The sequence below is a fragment of the Ophidiomyces ophidiicola genome, assembly GCF_022830035.1.
Source record: "Ophidiomyces ophidiicola strain CBS 122913 chromosome Unknown scaffold_36, whole genome shotgun sequence".
In the NCBI taxonomy this organism is placed as follows: domain Eukaryota; kingdom Fungi; phylum Ascomycota; class Eurotiomycetes; order Onygenales; family Onygenaceae; genus Ophidiomyces; species Ophidiomyces ophidiicola.
The window spans coordinates 18,504-44,123 of NW_026054676.1; the positions used below are offsets into that span (position 1 = coordinate 18,504).

At 45.3% G+C, this 25,620-nt stretch overlaps 9 protein-coding genes across 9 annotated transcripts; 3 read left to right on the plus strand and 6 right to left on the minus strand.

Annotated features, from left to right (window-relative positions):
- Positions 1–1,505: 1,505 nt before the first annotated feature.
- Positions 1,506–2,780, minus strand: LOZ57_006110 (uncharacterized protein; the record flags this gene model as incomplete). Its single annotated transcript, XM_049255131.1, has 3 exons — positions 1,506–1,601; positions 1,657–1,878; positions 1,941–2,780. 3 exons carry the CDS (start codon positions 2,778–2,780, stop codon positions 1,506–1,508), a joined length of 1,158 nt encoding a protein of 385 aa, XP_049105859.1.
- A 448-nt stretch (positions 2,781–3,228) lies between these two features.
- On the minus strand, positions 3,229–4,119 carry LOZ57_006111 (uncharacterized protein; the record flags this gene model as incomplete). Its single annotated transcript, XM_049255132.1, has 3 exons — positions 3,229–3,754; positions 3,807–3,940; positions 4,024–4,119. 3 exons carry the CDS (start codon positions 4,117–4,119, stop codon positions 3,229–3,231), a joined length of 756 nt encoding a protein of 251 aa, XP_049105860.1.
- A 446-nt stretch (positions 4,120–4,565) lies between these two features.
- Positions 4,566–5,472, plus strand: MRPL6 (54S ribosomal protein L6 mitochondrial; the record flags this gene model as incomplete). Its single annotated transcript, XM_049255133.1, has 3 exons — positions 4,566–4,845; positions 4,913–5,026; positions 5,099–5,472. The coding sequence occupies 3 exons, from the start codon at positions 4,566–4,568 to the stop codon at positions 5,470–5,472; spliced, it is 768 nt and encodes a 255-aa protein (XP_049105861.1).
- A 153-nt stretch (positions 5,473–5,625) lies between these two features.
- On the minus strand, positions 5,626–6,690 carry MET22 (3'(2'),5'-bisphosphate nucleotidase; the record flags this gene model as incomplete). The annotated part of the gene is made up of 1 exon (XM_049255134.1): positions 5,626–6,690. One exon carries the CDS (start codon positions 6,688–6,690, stop codon positions 5,626–5,628), a length of 1,065 nt encoding a protein of 354 aa, XP_049105862.1.
- A 924-nt stretch (positions 6,691–7,614) lies between these two features.
- Positions 7,615–9,197, plus strand: LOZ57_006114 (uncharacterized protein; the record flags this gene model as incomplete). The annotated part of the gene is made up of 4 exons (XM_049255135.1): positions 7,615–7,629; positions 7,854–8,008; positions 8,065–9,120; positions 9,185–9,197. The coding sequence occupies 4 exons, from the start codon at positions 7,615–7,617 to the stop codon at positions 9,195–9,197; spliced, it is 1,239 nt and encodes a 412-aa protein (XP_049105863.1).
- Positions 9,198–13,129: 3,932 nt separating this feature from the next.
- MAK5 (ATP-dependent RNA helicase) lies at positions 13,130–15,515 on the minus strand (the record flags this gene model as incomplete). Its single annotated transcript, XM_049255136.1, has 3 exons — positions 13,130–14,002; positions 14,060–15,232; positions 15,288–15,515. The coding sequence occupies 3 exons, from the start codon at positions 15,513–15,515 to the stop codon at positions 13,130–13,132; spliced, it is 2,274 nt and encodes a 757-aa protein (XP_049105864.1).
- Positions 15,516–15,723: 208 nt separating this feature from the next.
- Positions 15,724–16,872, plus strand: TRM7 (tRNA (uridine-2'-O-)-methyltransferase trm7; the record flags this gene model as incomplete). The annotated part of the gene is made up of 1 exon (XM_049255137.1): positions 15,724–16,872. One exon carries the CDS (start codon positions 15,724–15,726, stop codon positions 16,870–16,872), a length of 1,149 nt encoding a protein of 382 aa, XP_049105865.1.
- Positions 16,873–17,141: 269 nt separating this feature from the next.
- MET10 (sulfite reductase [NADPH] flavoprotein component) lies at positions 17,142–20,375 on the minus strand (the record flags this gene model as incomplete). The annotated part of the gene is made up of 1 exon (XM_049255138.1): positions 17,142–20,375. One exon carries the CDS (start codon positions 20,373–20,375, stop codon positions 17,142–17,144), a length of 3,234 nt encoding a protein of 1,077 aa, XP_049105866.1.
- Positions 20,376–21,039: 664 nt separating this feature from the next.
- Positions 21,040–21,597, minus strand: LOZ57_006118 (uncharacterized protein; the record flags this gene model as incomplete). Its single annotated transcript, XM_049255139.1, has 1 exon — positions 21,040–21,597. The coding sequence occupies one exon, from the start codon at positions 21,595–21,597 to the stop codon at positions 21,040–21,042; it is 558 nt and encodes a 185-aa protein (XP_049105867.1).
- Positions 21,598–25,620: the final 4,023 nt, after the last annotated feature.

The following is a 25,620-nucleotide window of genomic DNA, read 5'->3' on the forward strand; positions in this document are numbered from 1 at the left end:
GCTCGACTACTTTGAAATATCGCTTCCTCACTTTGCATATTCCCGACCTGAACTCGGATTCCCACAGGGTTAAATACCTAGCTACCTAGCTGAGATTTCTTACAGTCATGCCCGCATAGATGCAGGCGAGTGAGTCATCGGCCAGCCTGGGATGACACAAAGTTCCATATTCCGCGCATTCGAGTCACCCTGATATTTGCCACCGTGAATCTGTTGTATTTCTCAGGGGCTTTTTTTTTCTAAAAAGACTAATGGGTGCCCAGTATGAAGGGCGGTTGAGGCGACTGCATATAGAGTGTATACAAAGCATCTTCAGTACATACACATACGTATGTATAGAGAGAACGTCTCATAAGTGCCTATTAGCCTCCATGCTCCTCTGCTGGTCTTCTGAAACGGAATGAGTTATCCCAGGGCTATTTTTCCATTGATAATCCCCCCTTACACTGTGTTTAGAACAAAATTATACGGAGTCTGGGTTTTCATATTGTCTTTTCAAGAGAACAACTAGAATTGAGCAAAAGCATTATAAGTTCGGTCCCTTCCTTCTGATATGGGGGTGTAATTAAGTGCTGAAGCACATAAGAGATACAAAAATAAAACATAGACATAAGATATTTGCGAGATGCTATAGATTCACAACCGAAACTCCAGTATCGATCGCTGGGTCATTATTATCAAGTATATAGAGGGTATATTTTGTGTTTCATGGAGAGCATCAAGCATCAGCCAGTGAATGTCGAGGACCAGATGCCGTCATAAGATGGCAGTCAATGCCCGTAGTAAAATCGGGCTAGGCACGATGTGAATGAAGGGTGAACAAAGCCAATTTTATGTATCAGAAATCGGCTCTATGCAAGGTCACCCGAAAATCTTTGTTTGGGCCCGCCTACGGCCTTGATATACAAGTCACGAGTTGCAGATAGCGAAATGTATCCCTTTTTGAGGATAATTATAACAGCAATCACTCCCAGAACCATCCCAAGGAAAAAATATGTGGAAAGCCGGATTGAGTGTGGCTTAATAACTAAGCGGAGAAAAGAGATTTGCACGCCGGACCAGTTGCTAAGCATTCCATTTAAGAGAAACCCCGTTGATGTAGCTGTAGTTAGGGGCGAACCGGGTTAACATATGTATCAGGTTTTCAGATTAGGATATATCTTACCCAGGATGAGAAGGCAGGCTACCACCAGCCTTGGACTAATTATGATTAGAAAACAAAATGATAATAAGACCAAAACTGGCCAAGAAGGCGAACTGAGCACGCCTCCTATTCTGGAGATTTTGGTAAATTGTTGCAGCGAGTCTTCTAGGACCGATGCTAAGTTTGCGGCGGAATTGGTTGCGTCGTTTAATAGTGCCCTTGAAACGAGGAAATCAGACTGAAATGCCTCTGAAAGCCGAGAATGGTTCGAAATTTGAGCGAGCAGTAGCTCTTGAAGTTGCAGAGCTTTTGCTTCGAACTGCACCAACATACGGTCGAAATGCTCCATACGCTACTGAAATCAGAGATATTCCTGTAGAATAACGGAACTAAGAGGTACCTGGTCAAGGGAAGTTTGCTTTTGGTGTATAGAAGCAGTTACTTGGTTCAGAGAAACCTATGCAAAGTGTTAACATATTGAATTCTATAGCATGCATAACAAAAGTACATACCAGAGAAGACTGGAAGTTCTGAAACTCAAGATTAAGATGAACCATGCCATGATTTTTGATCTCATCTAGTGAAGAGCGAATAGCTAACGCCATCTCAGAGTTGGCATTATGGCTCTCTTGCTCTGCAGCTATTCTTTTAGAATCCTTATCCATGGCTTCAGTGTGAATATCATCGATACTCCTTTTTAAGTCTCGAATAGTATCAAGAGATGACAAAATGTTCTAGCATAGAGTCAATAAGTGCACACGATTATTTTATACAAGAAGTTGACCTTAGATAGCACCTCTGCATCTGACAAAATTTCTATCATCGAGTTCTTCGCATCCATACCAGCTTTGTATATCTGGGTTTCTACACCCTTGAGAAATGACGCAAAATTTTCGCGAGAGAGGGTATCTGTAGTTTTGAGATCATTGACCCTTTTCAAACGTAGCTCATCGAGAATTTTCAAGAAGTTACGCTGTTTCAATGCCTCCAGTGAAGCATCAGTTAGTGATTGATTCAAAGATGCACTAAGGCCGAATGTAATCTTTGCAAGGTCCCTGTGATGTTTGAGCAGCTCATCTCGTTCTATTTCGAAGCGAGAAGCTTGACACATCACGGCCGCATTCTGCCTACTGTTGCTATAGCTTGTCCACCACTGTGGCTTAGACTCTAGTGATTGGAGGCAGGAAGTCAGATGTGCCGGCACAACGACCTTCCGCACCTTCTCGCCTTCATTATACGAATTGAGTATAGTGTCTTCATGTTGTATATTTAGGATAGGTATGCAGCTATCAGGGGTTGCTGCACCAGCGCCATCAAGCTCGCATACTGCTAGCCTAGCGGCATATAGAGATTTAAACTGGTCCAAGTGAGTCGAGGAATCCTTGCCACGAGATTTTGCGTTATCTTCAAGTGACTGGCAAGAAGAAACTAAGTCCATGACGGCGCGCTGATGGCAAGATGAAGATGTCTTCATAGAATCTAAGAGTCGAATGGCGTCGGAAAGTATTTCATTGCTCAGTGTAGGATCTGGGCGGAGAAGCGATGATAAATCCATGGTGGATTTTAGTCTTAGAAAAGCACTAGCATCTGTATCCGTCAAGAAATGATCCATACGGGAATTCTGAATTTTCGACATTACCTTTCCGAAAAGGCAAATTGAAGGAAAGGAATCCGAGGACCATATAAGCCAAGAGACAATAGGAAAGGAGTAAAATTGGAGGAGCCTTCATCCTCGAGAATTAAATTAATGAAGACAATAGTAATTGGCTTCCAATTCCCGTTTGAATGGACAAGTAGTTCCTATAAAGACGTTCAAATATATTTCACAAGCTAAAGCAGGAATTGTCCTAGTTTTTGCGCTGTCATTAGAAAGGAAGAGAAAATATGGCCAAAGATAAATGCTAGGTTATCTGAGGATGAACTTCCATAAGCTTAGAATTTCTAAGCCTACGAATTGACTGTTCATGTAACCGGCGGTCTTACGGTGAATACTGAGAGAAGAAGACCTCACAGTTGTCGTCCAGCACACCTGATCAGGAGCCGCATCAATTAACTACGGAGTACCTAAACTAAGCGCAAACCTATTAGTCATCATCTGGACTAATATTATCATTCTCTGAACTCATTCCTTGCTCACTGTAGCCCCCCTCTGTATCGATATCTTCATTATCATCACCATCTTTCTCCTCTTCGTCTTCTTCAGCCTCCCATTCCTCCTCCACCTGCTCGTTATCTTGGCCACTGACATCACCTGGGCTATACTCGCCCTTATGATATCCAGCGCCGCGATCAGCAATATCACCATTTTTGGACATGTCCATCACATGTTTATTCCCATCTCCTTCCTTTCTCAAATTCAAAACATCACCCAACTTTACTCTCTTATTACCCAGCTCCTTCTTAGTATCCCCCAGGTCAGCCATGACTCTGTTGGGTAGCTTATCCGATGGCCCTTTATCGTTCTTACTCCTTTGCTTATATGCAGTAGCTTCGGCATAGAAATCCAACTCGCGTTCAAGGCGGGGACAGAATGATTCAAATTCAATTTCTTTGAGTGCAGAAAGAATGTCATGTGGAGTTATTGTTTTTTTATCGGTTTCCTCATTAGCACTACAATACAGTTGAGTGAGCAAATCACAAATTAGGATAAGATATAACTCACTGGGATGAGAGGTATGAAACAAAGACTGTAGCTGCTTTTGTTATGGCTAGAAGTGCATCTCGATGAATGGAAGTATTAGGTGGTAAGACTCCTTTGGCTAGTCTTTGAGTCAGTGTTCGAGGAAGAAGATAATCCTATAGGGCAATCCGATCAGAGATTTAGCTTAACATCAAGGTAGCTCATCCTTCAACAAAATAATGACAGAGAAGTAGCATACTTCAACATTGACACCAGGTTCTACTCCAGACTCCTTTCTGCTAGCTAGCAAATGGTTTAATCCCTTATCATCACCAGCTCCCACAAAATGTTCCATCTTTCCTTCTGTTGCTTCCTAGAACATATGGAAGATTGAAGTTGTTCTTTTTGTTGTGAAGCAAAGTGCATTCCTCTTGCTTAATTGGAGTGGATGTGTCAGCCTTTCAACAGTTCATTCTTTGTCAGGTAGCCCTAAAGCAAAATTCATTGACTTATCGATCCTAATTCCTCCACATAGATATTCTGTAAAGTACTTCATGATGTCCGCGTATATCGACAAGTAGTCTCGAACCTGCTTAGCTAAGCGATCATCTCTGTGCCACAACTTCGCTCACTCAGATAGTTAACTAACTACATTAAGGTTTGACTAGGGGATACAACCAGATAATCATACTCCATGCACGTGACCTTGCTTCAGGCTTGGAGGAAATGGAGCTCGTCAGGTACTCCGTACTGAGTATATCGTTTTCAACACTGGGGCAAACTGGTGCAATTTTTACGAAAATGAGCGGGTCAATAGCTCGACACTCCTACCGGAGATTCCTTCGGGAGACAATAAGATCTAGTCCTCCTCCAGCGTTCCTTATTCCTGCTTTTTCTTTACCGCAACAGTCTCAAAAATTTTCCACTTCGTCATCTAGAGAATCCCGAATCGGTGCTGCCCCGATCGCAGTGCCACCAGAGGTATCGTTGAAATTTGTGAAATTGCCGAAGTCTCAGAGCATCGCGAAATCACGGGCGGTGGATGTCCCTACTATGGGCGTGGAAGTGTCTGGCCCTCTAGGTCCGTTTACGTCTCGCATGGAATAGTAACTCGAGGAGCTTTAGATTGCTAAACTATACGCAAATAGGCAAAATGACACTTAATATTCCCTCGTTTTGCACCCTTGATTTCGATCCGGAATCGAAAAAAGCGAACTTCGGGGTGACGAATATCGAAGATAAGCATCAAAAGTCTATGTGGGGTGCGTGCTTCATCAACATCATGCCCGTGACTACGGGTTATGTCATTGCTGATCGATTACTTTTATATATAGGCACGACTCGGCAACATCTCAAAAACTATATTTTAGGAGTATCTGAGGGTCATATCTGCATTCTGAAACTAGTTGGTGTTGGCTTCAGGGCGATTATCGAGCCAACAGCCATTACTGTCTCCCCTGAATTTCCAGGCCAGCAATTTGTCTCTTTGAAAGTCGGCTTTGCACATCCAGTTGAACTAGGGATTCCACAAGGCGTCAAGGCCAGCACTCCGCAGCCAACCACAATTCTGCTGGAAGGGGTTGACAAAGAAGTTGTTACGCAATTCGCAGCAAACATTAGGAAGTGGAGACCTCCAGAGCCTTATAAGGGAAAGGGCATTTTCGTGAATGGGGAGACCATAAAGTTAAAGGCGAAGAAGATCAAATGATAGTTTCTCCAGGTATCTTTAAATTTTTTGGCTGTTTGCATTTACGTACATGAATATTCAGGTGCTGGTATGTACGGTTTCTTTATAACCCAACAATTTTCTATTTCATTGTATACTACAAGGCCAATTGAGATTCTATCTTGTTTTTGTCTATCAGATTTTGGCAGCATATACGGCACGAACAGCGTCGATGACTTGCCCGAAAATTGACTGCGGGGCTGCCACGACACCTTTGTTGGCTATCAATTTCCTTCCCTTGGTGAAGTCCAATCGTTTACCAGTGATATCGGTAACTTCACCACCAGCCTCCCTCACGATCAAGTCACCAGCGGCGTGATCCCAAATTTTCTCGTCATAGTCAGCGCGGACAGGTAATCTGAGGTAAATATCGCCAGCGCCGCGAGCAATGGAACAATATTTGGCTTGAGAATCCAACCGTACACTAGGCCCAGTAATCCCAAGTCGCCTGGCCACTTCTGCATTGTCATCTTGAGCAGAGTGGCCGGCCTCCACTCCCTCACAGAAGCAGGCCTGGGTAATATCTTTGACTGGCTTCATGGAGATTGGTTTACCCTCCTGGAGTCCGCCCTGAGAGAGCGGGCGACTGGTAGCTCCCTGACCTCTAACTGCGGAGAAAAGAACACCGGTCTCTGAACCAGCAGAGCCAGATTGGCCAATTTCCGCCGAGAGTGGTGCAGAGTCGGACAGGGGAAGGTTGGGACATCCAATCACGCCAACTTTAACGTCACCGTTCTCAATCAAACCGAGACATACAGCATACTGTCCCCCCCGAAGGAAACCCTTCGTTCCGTCAATGGGGTCCAAGGCCCATATTCTGCCTGTTGGTCCTCCTGGGCTCTGGCCACCGTCAAGTGCCTCAAGCATTTCATTTTCATCTTTTAAGGGGCCACCAATGATTCGATCGCTCTCCTTGTCATCCAGTTTGATATCTCTGACAAGATTCCACATTTCGTTTTTCAGACCCTCGTTCTCACGAAGGGAACTTGCCTCCTCTTCTGCCACAATCTCATCTTCCGGGAAATTTGCACGTATAGCCTGGATAATCAAAGCCTGGGCACCGAAATCTCCCTTTGTAACGGGGGAGAAATCATCTTTCGATAGTGTTCCTTTGGCTTTCTCGTGGAACACCTTCTGTGTTAAAATAGAGGCTCTCTGCACGGCAAGCTGTGCCACCAACAACTCTTTTTCATAAGACATTTTGTTGAGGCTAAATGGTGAAATTGAAAAATAACGTGAGGTAGAAGGCAGCAACACGACGCTTCGAAGACGAGCAGGCAGAGTCAACGCCACAATGAGCACACGAAGCAAGAATGCAGTAAGGTAGAATCTGGGGGATCAGCAGATGTTAAATATGTATCCTTGACGGGTGGTAATTGCGCGTTTCATCGGCTGCACATGCAGGGACAGGACCGATTTACTGTGACATTGCAGGGAGGTCTCGGGCTGCTCGGCTGCCCATCAAATAGCGGAGAATCCCTACACCGGCGCCCCGAACCGGCCCGGGCTGCTTAGCTAACCGCCCGGGTCCAGGCACGTCGTCCCACTAATCCAACTACAGCCCTAAACCCCACCTTTCCACACAAGGGGCTAGCTGCAACAAGTTATATTGGTTGGCCATGATCACGTGATAAAGACGTCATGTGCGGCCGGTCAACGGCCACCCATTGATTTTTGGTTGTTGATATCACTCAACAGCGGTATCAGCATAGAGGCGATCGATGACAAGAGCGGTTCCGCATTGTTCATAATTCTTACTGCTGCTGGCTGCATCTTTGCCACGAGTCCACATTATCAACGATACCTGCCGTTTACCCCGCACCATTACATCAATTTTAAGGATTGTTCCGTTTGACAACTGGAAACTTACCCAAGTTTCTGCTCAGTGACTTACAGATCTATCTTTTTATTTGAATACTGGCAGAATTTGTATAAAACGCGGAGCCCTCTACTACTGTACTCAAAAGTTGATTGCTTATGAAACACTGTCGATAAGTTCAGGATGAGAGGACCTTGAAAGTACAAATACTCGTGAAACATCCTTTGGTCTCAGGTTTCTGGCCGCATCACGCACACCTATTGGACTTGATTTTAGCTCTATTGCCTTTGTGGATACGTGTTACAATGTTCTCAACATCGGTATGACTCTTTTACTACAGTCCACTTTTTTTGGCCGTTTTGAAATATCTGGGGTTTGATATTATAACATGGCCCAACTCTAGTGACAACCTGTATGCAAGCCTACCATATTTTTCTGCAGGAAAGCGCTTGGTTGTGGGGTGTGCTTTGTGTGTTCCGACTTATTGATTCATTTGACTTAGCGCTATATCTGCAAGATCTACAGTCTAACCATGCATGGATAGAAAAAACCTTTCACGGCGGTGACTGTTCAAATTGACCGACTAACTAGTGAAAGCTATGACGTCGATGACTCGAGCGGTATTGTGGATTTAATCGAGGTCATCAGACTGCAAAGCAGTGGACCACAAGAGGCCAGCCGTGCTCTTCGCAAAAAGCTGTACGTAAAAGTGGTCCGTTAACATTAAACTGGTAACTTACTTTAAATTCCCGCAGAAAATATGGGAGCGTTCACCGTCAGCTGCGCGCTCTTACCATTCTTGACTTTCTAATCCAAAATGCTGGCGACAGATTTCTCAAAGGCTTTGCAGATGAGCCGCTTCTTGAAAGGCTGCGAGTTGCCGCTACGGATTCTGTTTCAGATTCAGAAGTACGAGAAAAATGTAAGCAACTATTTCCACAGTGGGCCGTGTTACATGGGAAAACACCTGGAATGGAGAGAGTAGCTCTTCTCTATAAGCAACTACCCACACGAAAAAGGCGACTTCGTCCACAGCAATCCCATGTTTTGAAAGAGACCGAGGCAGGTGGAGAACAGCCAATAGGTCACTCAGTATCCATATCCACTGGAGAAGGCCCGTCTACGGCTCTAGGTTCCCCAACAGGTCGCAAATCATCCATGCCTCCCTTTCCAAACATGTCCGGGAAACCCAAGGACAAAAAACGGAATCGAAGAACTGCGTTCAATCTAGAAAAAGAACGACCAGAGATATTGCAGACAATCGCCTCCGCCTCAGTGGCAAGTACTAATCTGACTAACGCTCTGAAATTTGTCAATCGTGAGACACAACGTGTTAGCGAGAACCCCGAGGTGATGGAGAAATTTGAGCGCTGCAAGTCTCTCAGGCATCAAATACTTCGCTATATTCAGGTGGTTGAGAGTGACGATTTCCTCGGCAGTTTGATACATGCGAATGAAGAGTTAGTCAATGCGTTGATGGCATTTGAAGTTCTTGACAAAAGCGTCGATGATGATAGTGACAGTGAGGATGACCTGTCCATTGATGATCTTCGGCGACCCCTTGAGAGAAATGTCACAGGCTCTTTCGCCGGTTTAGTTTTAGATAGCCCCACAAAACCATCACGGCCACAAAGGCCGACGAGTCTTCCTAGTCCTATTCCCAAAACCAACAGTCAACCCGAGAAGCAAAGGCACTACGAGACTGCAAGTGAAGAGTCTGCGAGCGACGAGGAAGATGATGATGAAAACAATCCTTTCGGTGACAGGAATGCAATACCAACACCCTCTGTTGAGGCTTCAGGGCTAACTTGGTAAGCACAGCACTTCGCGTTTTGATTGCTCCTTGTGTAAAAGTTTACTTACAGATTTCTCCAGGAAGGAAGTTTAAACTACCTTTCAGCATTTGTACGCTTGCACGGGCAATATTCTATTTTGACTTCATATTTGGTTCATCTTTTCGTGGCTCTATCGGCAGTCTGCATATGGGTCATTCGGTTTTTTTATGTTTTTTTAGCCATATGGTGTTTATTCCCTACTAGGCGGTCATCGCCAGCTAAAAAACTCAGTTCGGGTATCCAGGCTTCATGTTATTTGACAACTCTTGGAGTCTTCGAATATAAAGGAAGCTGCATAACATCGAATACTACTAATCCCAAATTTTGCCGCACATGAAGCTACTTCTTCGCCACCTCCAATAACTTGCCCATGTTGCCTCTGTAGTAACCTTTTGTGGCAAATCACTATCTGTACAATAGTGATAGCCCCAACGCTCTAGCTACGTTCTCTTTCCTTTTTAATATCATTCCTTATGCATTGATAATCAATAAATAATTCACCTGGCATCTCGGACTGCTTGTGCCCCTGCCAATTTCATATTCGATTAGTATGTCACAACCCAAAAAACCCCCCAATATCGAACGTATACAAGAGCGAAGACTGTTTGTTGGTGTTGCCGTTGCATAAACACGCCAGCTAATATGTGGAGCAGCTGCCTAATTATATCCCAAAAAGGGATCAATACTCTGAAATTTGACATAAAACTCTTAGAATCGAGCCACCATGTGCTTTGGCAGTACTCCTAGGCCCCATCGACATGGCTATATTCACCGTACGGACGCGGTGAGGCCCATTGCATTGGACAATGCTACGAGATGGTCGGAACGTTCGAGTGGCAACAGCGGTAACAAGGCAACAGGCAAAGAGCTGAGAATTACTGCGAGAGAGCTTAGGAACCGGCCTAGCACTATGAGCGACTGAGAAATTTTTATACTTGGAGATAGAAACTGGAAGCCAGATTATGCGGCTGGAATAGCCTTGAGAGAAATATAGGGTTTTTGTTTCTTTTTACGAGGCTTTGAAATTGGAATGTACTGCAATAACGAAATAACATTATGGTATGTCAACGATCAATACCTCGCTTCAGTACCTTCAAAATTTCAATACGGAGTCATAATTTTCACTAGGTATAACTTCTTTGCGTGCATTCATGTGGATGTTTCGACGAAGATATGAATGAAGGGATTCCCAAGTCAATTATAAAACCAGCGGGTATTTTGGATGCTAGTCAAGTTCGCTTTTCCTGTTGAAACCGTTCGTTATCGCCGTTCAGTAGTAGTATTTCCCCTTCAGCTCTTCTCCAAGCAAGCTTTTGCCTGCCGAAGCGTCAACAAGACATCAACACTAGTTAAGGGGGAGCTCGTTTCGAGAAACCCCAAGAAAACACGGTTTGAAGAGTAATATTGCATGTATGAAATTCTAAATCTGGATCAGCAACAATATGCACCCATATGATATCTTCCGGCGCAAAAGCATAGTCAATGAGCTGATGAACAAAAAGGTTTGAGAAGCCAGGATGGATACTCCGTATAGTGAGGTTTTGTAGTAACTTAACTACTTGGCGATTCAGGAAGATCGTTGTCCCGTCTCCGACTGCCTTTCCGGCTGGAGGTCCAGACTGCTTCATATATTTTAAACGAGCTCACAGTGAAGATGAACGCTCGGTAATTCAGCCTGGCGATCCGCACTGTTTCCTTACTGACTTGTGGTTTGTACAGGGATTTCGTCTATCAATACCTTACAATGCTTTCGATACCCAGGTGCATTGATCTGATGGATGGCAAGATATCGAAACCATGCCACTACGAATCGGCCCTTCTATGACATGACGGGCCTGTAACATGCCTTTGGCTTGCCCAAAGTCTTGATATAAATCTATGAAGCTTTTCTTGCTGGATATTGTTGCTCTTGCTGGATACTGTAGCCTCTCTTTCTATCAGCCAGGCTGCAGCTGCCATCGCGCGGAGCGACGACCTCCAGCACCCTCTCTTTCAACGAGAAACAACGATGCTAGACAAAGTCATCATTCGTTTTCAACATGAAGACCGCTTGCTAAATCCTGGCTATTTGATATTGTTACGCGACACCCACTGATATTTCATTCCGCAATGCTCTCCATAGTTTATCTCGCTGCTGCATTTTCTGTCGTTATCGCATCACCCATTCCAGCAATGCCAACCGGCGCACCTACGATAACTAGTGGTACATCCATTACGAAGACGCGTGAGACTAACGGTTCCGCTATCGCCGGCGCATCCGCGTTCGCCTCGGCCAGTCTATTCAGAGGCATAGTATTACCCGGGGTCGGCTCCGTAAATACCACAATTTCAGCAACAAATGAAAGCACTTGGCCCACAGTTACTACCTCCACAGAAGATAGTGATTCAACTGTTCTTAATACCGATATTTCTTCAAACATCACTGCTTATTTGGCCAAAATAGACATTGATGCTGAAAATGCTAAAGGTTTGGGTAAAAAACGCTCAGTGACCCATGTACCCTGGGAGAGAGCTTGCCTGCTGCGGCAGAAAAAATGCAAGCGATGCGTTAAGGGTATCCCTTTTGCTTGTCTTAGAGAGTTCGGGAAAGCGAGACGACAGTGCTATCAAGTGTAAACTTTGAGCGCCATCCACCATCTCTTTGACATCATACTGATATAACCTAGGATGAAGAAGGGGTGTTCGGACAGATGGGACTGCTCCTGTCTAAACATCTTAAAGCCCGATATAGGCACCCCCGTCCCTCGTGATTAAGAACATCGATCAGCTTCCATACATACCAGCCTCTCAAAACATCTCGGGTATTAGAGGAGAGAAAATTAATGACTTGCATCCAAAAATGGCTTTATCACTTTGCTTTGGAAGTTAGCCTGCCCACGATGTTTCTATGCTCAATGGCTACCGCGCTTACTCTCTCCTTTTTTCACGATGTATTAGATGAAGAACTTTTGATTTTCTAGCTCTGCAGTATGCATATACATAGATTGAAAGTGCAGCTGCTATGTATATGTATTCTTACCAACCATTCAATCGCACCGCCCTCTCTCATACCCTGATGTACTTTGGGCCTTGGCAAAATCTGCGACATAATTTGGTATGCCACGGTATCAATTCTCGTAGAAATCGCCCGGGCGCTGATCCAACCAACACTCTACGGCACACATAACGCGGTTATACTGTCGACCTTCCACAAGCGGGAAGTGTCTCCTGACGTACAGTCAGATACAGAACTTCTAAAAAGCTGCCGCATATCTCAGATCTAGAGAAAGATTTATGTGCCTGCTTACCCCTTGTTTTACACAAAAGGTAAAGCATAGTTATCTTAAATCTGACAGGTTGTTCCCAAGCTCCTTTTTTTTCCCATAAATTCTATCAAGGCGTTATTTATGTTTGAGTATGTAGCTTAATGGCTCCTGCACTATAATTTTTAGGCTCTCGTCTTTTGATAAGCACCTTTGAGATACAGCTGTGGTAGAACGTATGTATGCACAGATATACGTACATATATTTACCCCAAAGATTAGGTAGAGGCTTAATGTGATTGCTATTGGTACCAATCTCGCTATAAGTCTGCGGCGAAGGTTTGTACAGGATTGTGTGCAGGTATCCTAAGAATATCTTTCGGAGCGCAAGCGTCGAGTATTCGACACAGGGTATCGCCTTACAAGCACCAAGAACTGGAAGGGCGGCAGAGAGAGAATCGAGGAGACGAGCAAGAAGAGAGAAAGTAGATGATTGGATCATTTGAAGGCGAGAGCCCTGCCCAACCGGATTTCAAGCTTGAGAGTTTATGCGCCCTAGAAGTCACTAGATTGACTGGGTCTCTATATGCTGGAGGTTGGGGATTGGGGTGCTTAGAGTCATCCTCTGGGGCGACAGGTAAGCAAGTACCACATCTGACAAACGACGGGTGTGTTGCTATGTAAGTGTTGATCCGATCCAGTTTCCGATTTCCGAAAATATGGCATGTTTTGACGCACAGAAGTTAAAAGGACAATGTATCCATATGTCCCAGAAATGCATGATTACCTTCACCTCTTAACAACGCGTCCACATCAACTCGCCCGGCGGTCAGATATTTTTCGGAAATCCCCACGTTTACTTTTTTAGCCAGCAAATCTTTCAATTGTGCCCTTAGCCCTGCCATCTCAGCCTTGGATAAGCTGGCCGCTTTTTGTTCTCGTGCTTGTCTGCCGCCACCACGGCCACGGCCTTTCCCTTTGGCCCCCTGTTCTGCAAATTCAGCACTATCATAGTCCACCCCGAGATCGTCCGCTGCGGAACGCAGCCAGTCGTCCTCGGATGAAAGTTTCTCCTTAGCTAGGATCGATTCGGCAATTTGTTTGGAGAGAGTGACCCGGGGACGCAGTCGATCCACGATCCGGCGATCTAGGTCAATTACTTGCAAAAGTGATTTCTTACCAGTGACTTTGGCACCCTGGCTGACTTTGGAATGTATTTTGGCGGCCAATCTAGCAACACCGGTTGTCTCCTCTGGTGCACATATTAAAATTGACTTTCCAGATGCAGAAGCGCGGGCGGTGCGGCCAGACCGATGAACGTACGCATCGGCGGTTCTGGGTACGTGATAATGGATGATAAGATCTATTCCTTTGATGTCGAGTCCGCGTGCAGCAACGTCCGTGGCGACAAGGCAAGAGGAAGCTTCAGAAGGGGAAGAAAACCGTTCAACGGAACGGAGACGTGCTTTTTGGGTCATTGCGGAATGCAACGCAAATGTTGGAAGGTCAAGGTTTTGAAGAAACCGCGTTATTCGACGGACAGCGGAAATGGAGTTCGTAAAAATTAGAGTGCGGTGCTTTGGGTGGTAAAGGAGCAGGGCGTAAAGAAATAAATCCTGGCCAAAGCTCGTTAGCAGCAGTTTAAGCGATCTCTTTAAAAAAAGGAAAGGTACCTTATCCATGGGTGCACACTGAACCAACCCTTCTTTCAAATTTTCTGCCATCTGAGATATGGGATTAACATCGATAAACTTTGGACGCTCCTCTCTAAAATTCAATTTTCGAAGTAGATAATCCATGGACTGTGTTTTATTGAGCAAGTCATCATTTCCATACTGAGCCTTCCCCGAAAGCTTTTGTTGCAGTGTTTTATGGAACGTAGCGGAAAAAACGAGAGTCTGCCGTTGCTGGTGGCCGGTTTGTTGCGGTGATTCATTCTCCGAATTATCCGCATAGCCCTCTTCAGTCTCCTCTACTCTGTCAATCGCATTAAGAATTTCTTCCATTTCTTTAAAATGACCCGCGCTCAACAACCTGTCCGCCTCGTCTATAACAAGAAATTTGATCTTTTTCAATTTGGTGAGAAACCCGGGTAGAGACCCAACAACTTCCCAAAGACGGCCAGGTGTAGCAATAATGATATCAGCGTCTGCTAGCAAGCGCTGCTGTTTGTAAACAGAAAGTCCACCAGTCACGGTGGCGATCCTAGCATGAGTGTGTGGAGCATAGCTGATCAAATCTATAAAATGTTTATTAAGTTGGTGCGCAAGCTCCCGCGTAGGCGAAAGTATTAATGCCAAAGGGATCTTTTCTCTGATTCTCGAGGAGGAAGAGCCCACTTTCTCGTTAGTATAGGTTTTCAGGTAATGTTCAAGTATTGGAATGCCGAAGGCAAGCGTCTTCCCGGAGCCCGTAGAGGCCTTGCCTATTACATCATGACCTTGTATAATAGCTGGAATGCATGCAGTTTGAATAGGCGTTGGAGTAGAGAACTTCAGCTTTGCAAGACTCGTCTGTAGTTCAGCGCGAAGGCGCAAAGCGTCCCATGCAGAAACATCCATGTCTTCCTCACTTTCGTCCTCAAGAGCCGCAAAGGAAAGTTCTGGTTCAACCCTGTTTTCTATTGAATCGGGAATCTCGCCTCGTTTCGATTTTCCATTCTCTGGCTTCTTTCCAGCTAATCTACCCTTGTTTGCCTTTTTTACATCTGGCTTCTTAGATTCCACTTGCTCAAATGTAGCTTCATGTGGCGCGCCATCGCTAAATCCATCCCAAACTTCCCAATTGCTGTCATCTGAGTCCGCAGTTGAGTTCTTAAGGATGCCCTTTATCTTTTCCGTGGGGGCCTGGAATACAAAATCAATTAGAGAATGGATTGCATTGATGCTGGAGGTGGCACACCTTGAAGCTGATCTCTCCATTCCCAGAAGGCCTGACGATATCAACGCCCTCAATTTCTTCCAAAGAGTAGAATCCCTCAGCATCATCCAGCCTGTCGGGTAGTGTCACTGTTTTCCAGTCCAGCTGGTCGATATCCAAAATGTCTTGGGTCTCGCTTCCCACGACTTTGCGCCGTTTATTCGCCGTAGCGCAGGCATCTCTAGCCCTATGAGAGCGCTTGGGTGCCATGTTAGTCGTCAAATTCAGGGCCTTGCCTGCTTTTGCTATTGCGGGAGCTGAGTTAACTATGCCCGTGAGAAAGTGGTTGAGAATAAATTTTTAAGTTCACATGTCGGCTTTTGGCGTCGACCATCGAGATCTGATACATAATGCAATTTGTTACCACCCACCTTTTAACTCCCACTACCGATGAAGGTATCATCTTAATACGTTGACGATGGGCAAATCTTCAAAAGACAAACGCGATGCTTACTACCGCCTGGCAAAAGAGCAAAACTGGCGTGCGCGCTCAGCATTTAAGCTGATTCAGATTGACGAGCAGTTCGACCTTTTCGCGCATTCAGATCCAGATAGCGTGACACGAGTAGTGGATTTATGTGCGGCGCCTGGAAGCTGGAGCCAAGTTCTTAGCCGAGTGCTGATCCGTGGTGAGGCCTTTGGACGAAGAGCCTGGGAAGCAAAGAGAAAACAGCAAATAAAGGCACTGAACCGATGTGAACAGCAAAAAGACAAAGCAGACGAGGAAGAAGAAGAGGAGGAGGAGGAGGAGGAGGAGGAGGAGGAGGTAGCCGCCCTCAAGCCGCGCAAAAATGTCCGCGTCGTTGCGATTGACCTGCAGCCCATGGCTCCCCTGGAGGGCATAACAACTCTCAAAGCAGACATCACACACCCGTCGACGATCCCGCTGCTTCTGAAAGCACTAGATCCGGACCTATATACAGATATTGAAAACGAAAATTTACAGCATCCGTCTCCATTACGGCCGCATCCTCACCCTGTCGACCTTGTTCTCTCCGATGGCGCTCCAGACGTCACTGGGCTCCATGATTTAGACATCTACATCCAGTCACAACTCCTTTACGCCGCCCTAAACCTGGCTATAGGCGTACTGCGTCCGGGTGGAAAGTTTGTGGCCAAAATATTCCGCGGGCGAGACGTCGATCTAATATATGCACAGCTCAAATCGGTATTCGAGAGTGTTTCTGTGGCGAAGCCCCGCAGCAGTCGTGCGAGTAGCCTGGAGGCATTCGTCGTATGCGAAGGGTTTATGCCACCAGTAGATGAAAAGAGTGGAGAATCGAGAATGGGCCTTGATAACCCAATCTTTGGTGGTGGCGCGAGATCCGACGTTCCGACCGCCCTGGGTACTTCAGAGATGGATGGCATGAGGTGGATTCCACCCTTTATTGCGTGCGGGGATTTATCAGCTTGGGATGCTGACGCTTCGTACGAACTCCCGCCGGATCATGTTAGCCTTGATCCTGTGCAACCACCAACGGCCCCTCCCTACAAAAGGGCATTGGAGTTGAGAAAAGCAAAAGGAGGTGCGTACGGGAAAACAAAAGGAGTCGTGTATGATGTCTAGAGGGCCATTTAAATAGCGTTTCTCGTACAGGAAGGACTTGCTTTTGCGTTACCTTTTGGCTTGCAACTAGATCAAGAGGTAGAGGTATGTTTACATTCCAATTTAGCATATTTGACGGCCCTAATAGATTACGCGTTGAAAATGACCTGGATTTCCATACATGTTTCTATCTTTATTTCAAATGACATTCAGGTTATCAAAAGCAGAAACCATAGCTGATTGCTTCGACAGTCTAATCACTTCTATCTATAATTCCCTTAGGTGCTCCTTTAGTAAACCTCAAGGACGTATCTAAACTCGTCCTTGAGCTTTTCGATCACTTTCCTTGAATCGACCTGTTTCCCCTGTTCCTTCGCATTCAAAGAGATGGCATCCTCTAAAACATTTGTAACATCAGGCACTGGCCATGTTGGGCCACAGAGGTAAAAGGCGCCCTCTTCCTGGAGGTAGGCCTTGGCAATATCTGGCAAATTCTCGCGCATCCGATCTTGGATGTAAATCTTATTTGGTTGATCACGGGAGAAAGCCCGTCCAAGCAGCGTGATAACTCCGGCGGCCTGATAGGCCTCCCACTCTTCACCATAACAGTATTCTTCTCTCTGGTGACGAGAACCCATGTAGAGAAGCACGGAGCCGATTTCTTTCCCTTGTGCCTTCTCGAGTGCACGATGCTGAACAAATGCTCGGAACGGAGCGAGACCAGTACCAAGACCAGCCATGATAATTGGCTGCGTAGATTTGGGCGGAAGTTTCATCACACTTGGCTTGACACTGACCGTGAGTGTCGCGCCAGGCTGTAATTTACTGAGATAATGGGACGCTTGACCGTACCGCGCTCTACCCCGCGGATCAATCCAATCCACGACAACGATCATCAAAGCAACAGAAGTAGGCGTGACCTTTTGACAGGAGGCAATGGAATACTCTCGCCGTTTCATGGGATTAACAATCTTAATGAGATCATGCAAGGAAGGGTGAGCAGATGGGAATTCTTCGAAGATATCAGCATAGGTAACAGTGTCTACCTCAGACCTCTGCTTGAACTCTTCTGCACCGTCAGCACTACCCAGTTTGAGAAGCTGTTGTTTCTGTTTTGTATCGGTAGCAAATTCGGCCAAGGATTCGTAAAAGCGCTTGGGTGGCTTCCCAAAAATATCAACATTATATGTAAGGGCCTGATACACTGTGCGACTTTCCAATGCATCTGGATCTTCCCGAGATGGAACATGTACAATTTCTTCAGGGTTCAGACCGTAGTATTTGATAAAGTCATTCACATGTTCAGGGTTGTTTTCAGCATGAATCCCAAGTGCCTCTCCAATGTCATATTTCAACCCCGAATCACCAAGGTCGAACTCGATGTGAAAAATATTTCTGTTATAAGTAAGAGGTGTGAGTCTCCGGTTTTCTTGGACGGTTATCGTGAATGTCCTGGTTGAAAGGTCCGGGCGTAATGCATTTGTGGTTCCATAAGCTTCTTTGAACGCAAGGCTTTTTGCGAGTGTCTGCCAATCCTCAAGTTTAAACGAGTGTTCAGGCTCGGTCTTGTCGAACAATGTGAAACTTGTTTCTCGAATGCTGGACGGAAGGTCTCCTACCTCAACCTCGAGACCTTTAGCAGCCTTCCACGATTCTGGTATCTCGACCTTTCGGAGAACGCTTTCAATACCAGCAAAAATTCCTTCGATATTGGCCTTAGGCCCATAGAGAAGGCCTAACTTCTCCAAGCCCACTTGTTCTAGGCCAGGAAGTGCAATACGAAGGAAGGCTGCTTGAACAATTAAGGGATCAGGGAAGGTATTTTGATGATCCAATGGGTTGAGAATGTACAACTCAATCGACCTCTGTGCAATTGCAGCTTTAAAGGCGCCAGGTAGCTTCTGTTCCAACTCTTCGTCTTTGAGGCTGGGAGCGTTGACAATCAAACGTCCCCCAACTTTAATTCCTGATACAACGTCAACCGCGGATAAGATTGCAAAATCATTAACGTAGGAGACATTCGCAGAGCTAATAGAAAATAGTGCATTAATAACTTTGGGAGATTTTCGTATATCTGCCCGAACAATACCTCCCTGAATCAAATTATCATACGAAACATGGGCTGTCACATTGCAAATGGAGTCTTTAGCGAGTACTTGACTAAATTCGAGCGCAGCAGCATTGGCTAAAGAGGTATCTAACCCCCAAAAGGTATACTGCTGAACGGAAGAGTCGAGCAAAGGAATGTGGCGTAAAATCTCAGCCTCCCCAGAATTCAGGAGAGGGAGATCAATAATTTTCTGAAAAGTTGAGGCCATTTTTGAAATGCTCCAATTATGAGAGGGAGAGTATTTAATGTCAACGCATTTCGGGGTTATAATTTCAGTGCTAAATGTCAAGGATGCTAAAACATCTTCGTAGAGTGCGGCATGAACGCCATCTTCTAGAACTGCCAAATCATTTTGAACCTGCCCGAGGACTCCAACAACGCGAGTTGATTTTGGTAGTACCGCGATGAAGTCCTCTTCGATAAATGGGCGGTATATGCGCACATTCACAACGCCAATGCGGTTGTTTTGCTCGGCAAGGATAATGGCGACCTGTTGTGCCAAGGAGGATTCCACAGAGCCAAAGGTCACAAGAACAGATATAGCCTCGGGGTGGCCGTGATATTCAAAAGGTCGATAGCTGGTGCCAAGCTCGCTGTTGAAAGCGTTTAAAAGGCGCAATGCTTTACCTTGCACATTCATGTGCTTTTCTTCAGGGCCAGACATCACATCTAGGATTGACTGGTATGTTTTGTGAAGCCCAAGCACATCAAGTGTGTCAATCACCCTAGTGGTTTCCCTACCAATACGAATCCCGTCGTAGATGTGGATTGCTGGAAGATATGTAGCAAGAAGTGTCGAGAAAAGCGCCATATGCTGAGCTTCATGGGTCGAGTGGCTTGCCACAAGAGCCATCCCCAACTCCTCGCATAGTCCTAGGGCCGTAGTGTAGTCCGAAACAAGGCCCCCATGTGTGCCACCAATGTAGTCAGCGGCTGCAATATGGGCAACTAGAGGGTTTGAAACCGAATAGAGCAGCGAGAGCTGTTCTAATGTAGGTCTCATATATTGTAAAGTAGCTGATGAAGCAAGAATAGATTGAGGGATATGGCGTTTTTTAAGATCGAAATCTTTGGAGAATATATAGCCCAATGCAATTGCCCCAGCCCCTTGTCGTGTTTGCAGAGACTGTATGGTGGTCGGGTATCCGTTTACATTGCTCTCAGACTGGGCGAACCAAAATTTCACAGCCACATCAAGGTCGAAAGAAGCCGGGGAGTAGGCAAACAGTTTGTCCGACAGAGCGTAGGCTACATGCTGTACAAGAGTTTGCGCGGTGGAATAATTTGGCCCGCCGATTGAAGAAAATGAAACGGCGCGACCGAAAGGTAGAGTCAACGAGACTGCTTGAGTAGTGGAAATCTCATGAATGAGTTGCTCAGGTGTTGCTCCTGAGGATGGTTCCATGGACTTCATTTTGTTGAAGTAGCAGCCGGTAAACTGCTGCTAATGCGAAAAAAGATAATAAGGAGAAGTAGTAGCCCCTGGCCTTATCAACAGTAGTGGTAAGGAAGCGCGCGGAGAAGCAACAGCAAAAACAAAAGGAAGAAAGAAAAAAGAACAGACGGAGCCGAGTAAAAACTCCATCTTGTACTGGCACTTCAAGCGCGGAGAATGCCATCTTCACAGCCTAGCTCTCGGTATCAGCCTACAGTGTTCCCGTTTCGGCATCCAAGTGCATAATCACGCAATTCTTTGCTTATCAGGAACATCAATTGCGTGCTTCGGGGCCGGACCATCCTTAATCCATAGAAAGTTACTGATTACCTCATATGACTATCTGCCGGTTTATGGTCAGGTTACGTAACGTATTAGTAAGGCATCATACCAGAGAACCAACATCAGCAACCGTTGTTTCCACTTGTCTGAACAGCAGTGAAATAAAATCTCGGTACTTTAAGTAATAAGCGTTTTGTTCTTGGGGTATAGAAAATTGTCCTGCTTCTGCTATTTCTGCAATAAAAAATTCTTTGATATCCTCCAACCTAAATATACCTATCGGTCCTATCCTCTGTGCATATTGGCTGATCTCGATGCCTCATCTATTCAGCTACCCATTGTAGTAAATGGAAGAGTCGTTTTACATCTTCGTAGCCTCGTGGTTGTTGTCTTCCTCAATAATTTCCCCGCCTCCATAGTCCACCCTCTTACCCTTCTTCGGCGATATTCTTTTACTTGGGCCATGCATAATAAAAGCGCCACGCCCAGTTTCATCTGTAAATTTCGATACTTCTTGGTTGGCGGGACTGACCTCCAATGGGCTTGCCTTATTTCTTCCATTCTGTGCTGACTCCACTTCGGACTTCTCTTTTGCCTGTTCTGGCGTGTGATTCTTCAGATCCCATGCAGAATCTTGTGCGGCGACAGCGTTATCTGTACCTGATTTCGAGTATTCGTTACGCTCAGTATTTATCGCAAACCGGCTCTCGGGATCGTGCTCATCAACGTATGTGTTTAGTTGGGTGCTGTTAGAGAGGTTACGGCTAAGGATAGGTACGGTAGTTAGTTTTGCACCTGCCTCCGTACAAGGCAAGTTCGTTGCCGTGGACGAAAGTGATGAAATGGCGATCCGTGTGTTCTGTGTGGCATTGAGAGTCCTAGCTCCAGCCCGTTTTGCTGTGGCCATGAATACAGACATGGCATCGATTTGGAAAAAAAAATTAGGGAGTGTTCTTTGAGATAGATTGAAATTAATTGGAAGTATAATTCCTGTCAATCAAGACCCTTGTCAGTATCGAGGTTCAGCAGCAGCAGCTAAAAATACAAATGAAGACACCGGTCAGATACGTGGATCAATACCTCATTCTGTCTCTCTGTTATATCTTGATGCAGAACGAGCACCATGGTGGAAGGTTCTCAGCTTAACTTTGTATCAAACTTATGGCGACGATGATGACGTAGCTTGCGCTTAACTGCTACATTATGACGTCACCGACAGACTTCAGTTCTACATACCATTTGGTAAGATTGTCTATATCTTCCTCTACCGTTCATGGACACATGTCCAAGGATAACAAAATACAAATCATAGGATAAATCAAAGACTGGAAGTATATATGTATATAGATATACCCGAAAGACAATCAAATCTCAAGGCAGTACCATTCTCATACAAAAGACAAAACCAAGAACCGATCTCAAAGTATGGTTTTGGTACACAACAAGTCTCAAGGCACGAGATTGTAAATTAGATATCGTGGCATCCGCTTCTGGCGAAAAAGAAGGGAGTCCATGTGGCCCTTAAGTCTTCGCCTACGATAGGTCATACGTAGTTCATTTATCTGAGGTTATCAAAATAGCAACTAGCACTATGTATCGGAAAGGGAAGCATGGTATGAACTTCTGGAAAGTCATGCCAATTATCATAAGATTTGAATCAGGAAAAAAGTTGAACAGAGTAGCAGACCTTTTGCAAACATCAGGCACCAAGACTCCTATATCTCAGTCCAATTAGCGCAGACAAAGTGCAGAATCTACCCGAAATCACTCTACAGCAAAGTTCATTTGGAAAAATCAAGATGTTGGTCAGCAAGACCGGGATGTCTACAGATTGCGCCAAGAGACAGCTTGATATATATGCTATCGGGAAAAAATAAGCAACACTTATAGCGCACATTATGGCCCCAATGCAGCTTAACGTAAGCTCACGAAATCTATTTGCTCATCCAAGTATACATGTCCATACAGATGCCCAAATGAAATATAAAGAGAAGGGCAACATGTATGTAGGCACAAGAGTTTCAAAATGAGGATGAGCAGATGCACATGAGGTCTAAAAATGATAACTTCCGGCGGCAAGACCTGAAGTAGCAAGGATTCGAGATCGGCAGATTGCTGCATATGCTGAGGCATACAACTCGGCGGGAGTGTTCCATTAAAGATCCCTAGTTGGGATCAGGTGCAGATGCAATATTCGTTTTGCATAATGCGAACTAATGCAACCGTGCCGGGATATATGTAAGATTTTGAGCCTGTCATGAATTCCACATGGCAAAGTTGAATAACATTCCAAAGACGTGATTCGTTATCATATAGTGCTTGACCGGGCCAATGCCTCAGTTTAGTCACATGAGTAACTGAGACCCAACTGTCTGGGTACAAATTAAACGAAGTATTTCAATATTTATACCCCTGAACTGGGCTAAGAACATTCCTATTTCGAAAGATCTTCCAGCGGCCCTTTCAGGTAAGTGTACCAAGTGAAAGAAGGATACAAACGTATCAAGGTAGGAAAAACAGCACTTGCTTCAATAACCGGATATCTTGTTCCAAGGTAAGTTGAAGGTTTTCCGGCGCCTGGCCATTAATTACCCCGTCAATAATGGAAGTTTTGAAAAAAAAAGAAAGAAAAAGAAAATCGCTGAAGTCACAGATCCAGGCGGTGAGAGCCCAAATGCAGGGAACTGGACCTGAGATATGTTGAGTTAATAGGGGGGAAATTGTGAGCTTGAGTCTAGGCATACAGGATTGCCATTCCTATCAAAGTATCTGGTATTCACATCTAGTAACCCTTCAGCTTTCGCTACGACAGTGAATATAATAATTGTGGCGAAAGCGCGACTGCCACGTCATGAATGTCCCCAAACCCTAGCACAGCCTAAGTTTAGAGCTAGGAATTGGTGCCATCATTCAAAAGAAAAAAAAATGTTTGTTCAAAACATAGTCGAGTTTTTTTGATGGCGAGGTATGTAAATAAAAGAGCAAGGTTTGTAAATGGGCCACGGCATCATAAGAATGAACCCTCAACTGAGCAATAGTCAATTAGGGAAACAATAATGCTCACATATTGTGAAACACTGGTATGTGACATCTGCCAGGTCTCACACCCAGATGTATTTTGCTAGCTGAACAAACTAGTTGGTTGGAAGCTTTCTGTGGGAAGGAAAGTTCTCCGGGAACTTATTGAAGCCGCAGTATCAACTTCCCATGCCAGAAAATACATGGATTAGCAGAGGAAAGCTAATTATGAGGTGAAACATGGGGGCGTAGGTCACCAAGCCAGAATAAATGGCCCGCAGTGTAATGGTCACACAATTGGGAAAATCAGAGGGTCGATTTTCAAGAAACGAAATGAAAAAGAGAGTTTTAATGATTCTAGGAAGGTGACATCGACCAATCCAGAGTTGGTAGTCGAAAGCACCGTCCCTATAGCATCAGATAGCAACTCCAAGGAACGGTAGTGGATACATAGCAACCCCGGTGTAGCAAAGGATTAGTAGCCAGGATACTCACGGGGCAGTCTAGTTCATAGTTGGGTTCAGGGATTAAAGCCAGCTGGCACGAATGAATAGTCTCGTCAAGGACGCTATGTTGCTGATCATTGTTGAGTAGAACCTCAGGAAGCCTCGATTACAACAAAGAGGCAAGGTATTATGAGACAATAGGAAGCAGAAACAGGGACATTGAGTCCGGAGAAGACAGTCCGGGGGGTGAGAAAAACTGGCATATCAGCTCAGCTAACGGAAAGGATGGAAAAACATTGGCAAGCAATGGAGCCACGACAGTGAACTACCATGCTTGCCTGATATGAATTCAGTTTCAGCTGCATCGGGGATTAAGGTACTCGCACATCACGACAGGCTGACGACAAATAACCCCACTTGGTGATGTACGAACCATCCCAAACCTAGAAAGCGAAACGGCAAAGGAGGCGGAGAGATCATCCACAGTAGCCGGAAAAGGACGAGGTCTGTATAAATGTGGAGCAGAGAAGAAACGAACAGGCCGTGCATGGAAGCAAGCCTGGCCCGTCAGACAAAAAGATAAATATCGCGAGATTTCCCAACAAGCGAAGGATAGAAGACCACACCCAGACAATCCTAAGGCATCGAGCCAAGTGAGCCTCGATCACAAGACATCAGTACCGCTTGACAAAGTCAAGCTGCCATACTCACCCTGACGGGATTTCCCGAGAGCAAAGGAGCTGAACCTATCAGTTGAAGACGCCAACTCGTGGACGAATAGCAGTGTCCTGAAGCTGAAACCAAGCACGAAGTTTATCAAAACAGACAAGGTGAGTATGAGGGGCAAACTTGCAGTATAACGTCACCAAGCTCACCGTGCTAGGACATCATGTGCTTCTATAACCAGAAGAAATTTGCCTGTGGCGACTGGTCTTGGGGTGCCTTTGCTTCAAAATGCAACCACGAATTCCGCATGGGTGAAACATGCGGTATGAGACTCGTCAATAACACCGAAAATATCCAGGCGTCGTGCAAGTTGTGCGACAAAATTACGATCAAGCATCGCAGAAGAGATACCGAAATAGCGAGAATCCGTCGATGGAGGGCCGAGGGGGGGGTCCTCCAAGCATCGATAGAACGGTCACTGGTGATAGTTAAAGAGCTGGAACAGGAGATCAAGCAGCTCGAAAACGAACGCCTGGCGAAACAAAGGAGTCTTGGGCAATAAACGAGGTTGATGATGATTGGAGAAAGGGATGGTTCCTTCGAGGAACACAAATTGTGATGACGCCGTTGTTTCTTTCTGGTACTCGAACTTAATTATTGATTGGACTCTGTTTCTTCTTTCTTTTGTCTGGAATTTCGGGACAGTCGTGTTTATGGTTTTGCATGTCGACAAACCCCCTGCAGTTTTCAATTTGGCTGGGTTGTGCAGGGTGGTGCTGGGAAGTATGCAAGGGATATATAGTAGTTTTAGC